The following is a 4474-nucleotide window of genomic DNA, read 5'->3' as shown; positions in this document are numbered from 1 at the left end:
TTGGGAAGGCTGGAGCATAAAACCTGTTCTTGGGGTAACACCTGTCCTGGAATTCTGTGAGGGTGTCCAGGGGGATTTTGGAGTTGGCCCCCTGCTCCCAGCTGTGGGGAGTCTGGGGGGAAAGGGGAAGGGAAGCAGCTTTTTTTTGGTCTTTTCTGTAGGAGGGGATGTGCCAAAAAAAGTGGGAGACTGAGGTTTGGATGTCTGGGGAAGGAGAAGAGGTTGGGAACAGCCGTCAGTTGGAGATACCCACCTGGGTGGGAGCCTGGAGTTTGGATGTCTGGGAGGGGGAGGAGGTTGGGAACAGCCCTCAGAGGTGCAGAACGAGCCCTGCACAAGCAGCAGCAGCCAAATATCCAGGTGAAGGTCCAGGTCCTGGCGGCCCCCAAAGCTGGACCCAGTTCCCAGCTCCTGGAAGGCCCAGGATGGAGCTGGATTTGGACAGGGATCACGGTGCTGCCTCGTTTCCAACCCCACAGGTTTGTTCTCCTGCCCCCCAAGGACACGGATCATTCCCAGTAAAAACACTTGGCCTGCCCCGGTGCCACCAGGAAGATTTTATTCCCTCTCTCCAGGTCAGCAGGGGGGGAGTTTCTTTTCCTGCCCCGTGAATTCCATCTTGCTCCCAGAGCTCCAGTCCCCCCCTGCTCTGCGGGCTCGGATCCGGGCGGGGGGAGCCGGGCAGGGATCGGGATCAGGATTGGCAGCAGGGTGAGGTGGAGGGAAAACACATGAATCAGAGCACCAGGGGAGCCCCATGAATCACACCCTGTGCCAGCAGCCCCACCAGGCTCCTCTGCCCAGGGAGCCAATGCCAGGTCCCTGGAACCCCCCGGGGTGAGCAGGGCCAGGGTGGCACCCTGGGATGGTCCCGGCTCCCCGTGTCCATCCCAACAGCCCCCGGCACCCCAAGGTGCTGGGAAAACCACCGAGGTGCTGGGAAAACTCATCCCCAGCTCCTGCTGCTGCAGAACTGGGCCGGGGGGAGATGAGGGGGCTGCCCATGGTTCCTTCCTCCCCCCCTTGAGGTCCCTCTTCCCTCTGCTCCAGGTGTGACCCTCCCTCTGGAGCCCCCGTGGCCTGGGCTCACCGACCTTTTGGGACCACGCTGGCCCAGATCCAGGCAAACCACCCCTCACTGCACCGAGGAACTCGAGTCCTGCTCGTGGCTTCCCGTCCCACTTCCCACCTCCTAAATCCAGCCCTCGCCTTCGTGTCTCCAAAGACCACGGATCCAGGCTGGGCTCAGCCTGAAAGGCTTTGCCATGGGGAAAGATGGAAAATCCTCCTCTTCCTTCCACGCTCCTGCTTTCTGGGGCCCATCCTTAAAACCCACCAAACCACCCCCATCCCTCCCCCCGCCCCAGCCCCTCCTGTCCCCGCAGTCACCCCGAGGGGAAGTAGGGCACGTCGCTGTGGTAGTTGTAGTCAGGACACACCTTCTGCACCAGCCTGTAGTCCGTGCTGTAGAAGGTGATGTAGATGCAGATGACCTTGAAGGGCTTGGAGCAGGCCCAGGCCACGTGGCTGCGCGTGTGCTCCTGCGAGCAGGTCTTGGCGGGGTCGAAGGTGCACAGCGACGTCTTCCTGGCGCGATCCACCCGCTCGTGCTCCACGCGGCAGTTGAAGATCTTGGACTCCTTGGCCTCGATGAAGATCTGCTGCTCCAGGTCGAACTCCACGGCCTTGGTGGGCGGCACGAGGCTGACGGAGATGTTGCCCTGCCCGGTGGAGTTGTGCTGGAAGAAGACGTTGACGGTGCCGTTGCCGTGATCCACCACCTTGCCCGTGATCAGCAGGTTCAGCTTCACCGTCTTGATGTTGGAGTAGAAATCCCCCCAGCCAAAAATCTTCTTCAGCTTGCCCGGGGCCGGCCCCAAGTCCCTCCGTGCCCTGGGCTGGGGGGGCTGCTCCCGCTCCGACAGGTTCTCCAGGATATCCCACAGCTGCCGGGAGCCGCTCGCCAACTCCAGGAGGGTCGTGTTCTGCAGGAGGGTCGGGGCCAGGAGGGGCTCTGGGGAGAGCAGCTCCCTCATCTTCTCCCCTGGGGCTCTCTCCTGGCTCTGGGCTTCCCCCTGCTCCACACCTTTCCCTGGATCCTCTGGAGCACAGAGCACCTGGACACAGCCACGGTGGAGCGTGAGAGAAGGGGAGGGTCACCGGGTCACCACCCCCTTCCCCGCCGTCCCCTTCCTCACCCGGGCTTTCCTGCCTTCCCTTCCCTCTCCGTTCTCTCCCCGTTCCATATTTCCCTTCTGGCAGCAGCTCTTCCCTGCCCTCGTTCTCCCATGGATGCTCAGGAACGGGTGGAAGGAGCTGGAACGGGTCCAGTTTGCTCGTGGCTGGTGCAGCCCGGCCGTGGCTCCTCAGGGATCCCCGGGGAGAGGGGAATCGGGGGGTGCCAAGGGGAGGGTGCCCACCCTGTGACCTTCACAGCAGCACATCCCACGGACCCTCTTCCCACTCCAAACCTGCCCCGGCCTGGGGACACCCGGAGCTGGAGGGTGGGACAGGGCAGGGGACGGCAGAGAGCCCTCCCCGGGGAGGTGCCCTTTGCCTCCGAGGGCTCCTCTGCAAACTCCGCTCCCGCCACGGGCTGGGACCCCAAAATAACCCCAACCGGGGCGGGGGGGCCTGGGCAGGAGGGAGGTGCTGCACCCCCTGGGCTCGGTGCTGGGGGGCCCAGCAGACCCCCGGGGTGATTCCCCGGGCTGAGCCGGCAGAGGAGGCAGCGGGAAGCAGGGGAAGCTGCGGGAAGCAGGAGAAGCTGCGGAAGCAGGAGAAGCTGCGGGAAGCAGGGGTCGGAGCCGGCCTGTGCCCCCCTCTGCCCCAGCCCAGACCCCTCGGGGTGGTCGAGCTGCCCCCAGCAGCGGTGCCAGCACTGCCGGGCCGGGGGTGCAGGTTTTTAGGGTGATCAGGAGGTTCCTTCTCGCCAGCCCTGCCCGGCACCCGCTGCCAAACAGCAGAACTTTTGGGACCCCTGTTTTTATCAGGGGGTGGGGAGGGAAGGACGAATGGATTTGGGATTTGGTGCCCGCTGTCAGCAACCCCCGTCCCTTTGACAGCGCGACCCCCGGCCCCTGCAGCCCCCTTTTCCCTTCCCTTCCCCTCCCCAGCGCTCACCAGCAGCGAGATGCTCCCCTGGATGAGGAGGAGGACGCAGCTCCGAGGAAGATGCATTTTCCAGCCGGTGCCGCCGCCTTCTCCGTGGCTCCGAATTTGCGGAGGGTTCGGGTGCGTTTTTCGGCTTTTAATTTTTTTTTTCCCTCCCTTTTTTAAGCGAGGGACGCGAGCGAGGGGCGGGGGATGTCCCCCTGTGCCAGCGGCTTCCTACGGCCCCCCCCGGCCCATGGTGGCTCCGGCAGCTCCCGCCCCGTTGTGCCGGGTCCGGGCGGCGGGAGGCGGCTTCGCCCGCTGCCGCTGCCGCCCCTGCTCGTCCTTCTGCCTCCTCGCCCCCCTTCCCACCCCTCTGCCTGCCCCTCTGCCCCTCTACCCGCTCCCCCCTTCCCCTGCCTGCTCTCCTGTTCCCCTGCCTGCCCCTCTGCCTGCCCCCCGACTGTTGCTTCCCTGTCTGTTCCCCGATTGCTCCTCTGCCTTCTTGCCCTCCTTTCCTGCCCCTCCGCCTCCTTGACCCCCTTCCGACCCCTGTCTCTACCCTTCTGCCCCTCTGCCTGCTTCTCTGTTCCCCTGCCTGCTCCCCGCCCCTCTTTCCTGCCCCTCTGTCCCCTCCGTCCGCCCCCGATTACTGCTCCCCTTCCTGTCCCCCTGACTGCCCCCCTGACTGCCCCCCGCCCCTCTTTGTGCCCCCTCCGTGCCCCTCTTTGTGCCCCCTCCCTGCCCCTCTGCTCCTCCGCCTGCTCCTCGCAGCCCCGTTGGAGTCTCAGTGAAACTCCGCTCCGTCCCCTCCTCGCTCCGTCCCCTCCTCGTTCCCTCCCTCCCCTTCCAGGTGCCGGGAGCACCTCCGGGATAACCCTTTGCTGCCCGCGGCCCAGGAAATCCCCCGGGGAGGGTCCGGGGGGGCTCAGCGGGCTCTGGGGTGGGCTGGAGAAACCCCCGCGGCTCCCGGAGAGGAGCGTCCCGGGCCGGGGGAGGAGAACAGGCGCGGAGGGAGGGACCGGGACAGGGGGACAGGCGGGGACCCCGCGGGGACTCTGCCCTGCGGAGCTGCTGCTGCTCCCACCGGGACTGCGGCACCACCCCCTGCCCCGGAGATCAGCTCTTCCCATCCCATTCCCTCTAGTCTATCCCAGAATTAAAGGGATGTCAGGGAGCATTGCCCTTAAAAAGGAAATAAGAGGGACAATTCCTCTTCTTCACGTCCCTTTTCCTTCTTCTCTGTGTCCTTTTCATGCCCCCCCTTTCCCTGAGCTCCTCTGGAAATGCCACATCACCCAGTGATGCTGAAGATGGGACAAAATCCAGGGAAAGGGCCCGTTGGGTGGTGCAGGATCCTCTCCCCCTGTGCCCTCAGAGC

The 4474-nt window shown here is 64.9% G+C and overlaps 1 protein-coding gene across 1 annotated transcript; it reads right to left on the bottom strand.

Annotated features, from left to right (window-relative positions):
• Positions 1-542: 542 nt before the first annotated feature.
• On the bottom strand, positions 543-3456 carry LOC116798669 (neurexophilin-3-like). Its single transcript, XM_032711246.1, has 2 exons — positions 3124-3456; positions 543-2117 (listed from the first exon to the last, which is right to left on the bottom strand). The coding sequence occupies exons 1-2, from the start codon at positions 3178-3180 to the stop codon at positions 1386-1388; spliced, it is 789 nt and encodes a 262-aa protein (XP_032567137.1). The 5' UTR covers positions 3181-3456; the 3' UTR covers positions 543-1385.
• Positions 3457-4474: the final 1018 nt, after the last annotated feature.

The sequence above is a fragment of the Chiroxiphia lanceolata genome, chromosome 26 (assembly GCF_009829145.1).
Source record: "Chiroxiphia lanceolata isolate bChiLan1 chromosome 26, bChiLan1.pri, whole genome shotgun sequence".
Lineage (NCBI taxonomy): Eukaryota > Metazoa > Chordata > Aves > Passeriformes > Pipridae > Chiroxiphia > Chiroxiphia lanceolata.
The sequence above is the reverse complement of the archived record's forward strand: the minus strand, read 5'-3'. Positions and strand labels throughout refer to the sequence as shown.

Bases quoted from the DNA above. Each gene is read 5' to 3' on its own strand.
- LOC116798669 (XM_032711246.1), bottom strand. From the start codon at position 3,180: ATGCATCTTCCTCGGAGCTGCGTCCTCCTCCTCATCCAGGGGAGCATC. The intron at 2,118-3,123 runs GTGAGCGCTGGG...GGCTGTGTCCAG, and splicing joins AGGGGAGCATCTCGCTGCTG to GTGCTCTGTGCTCCAGAGGA.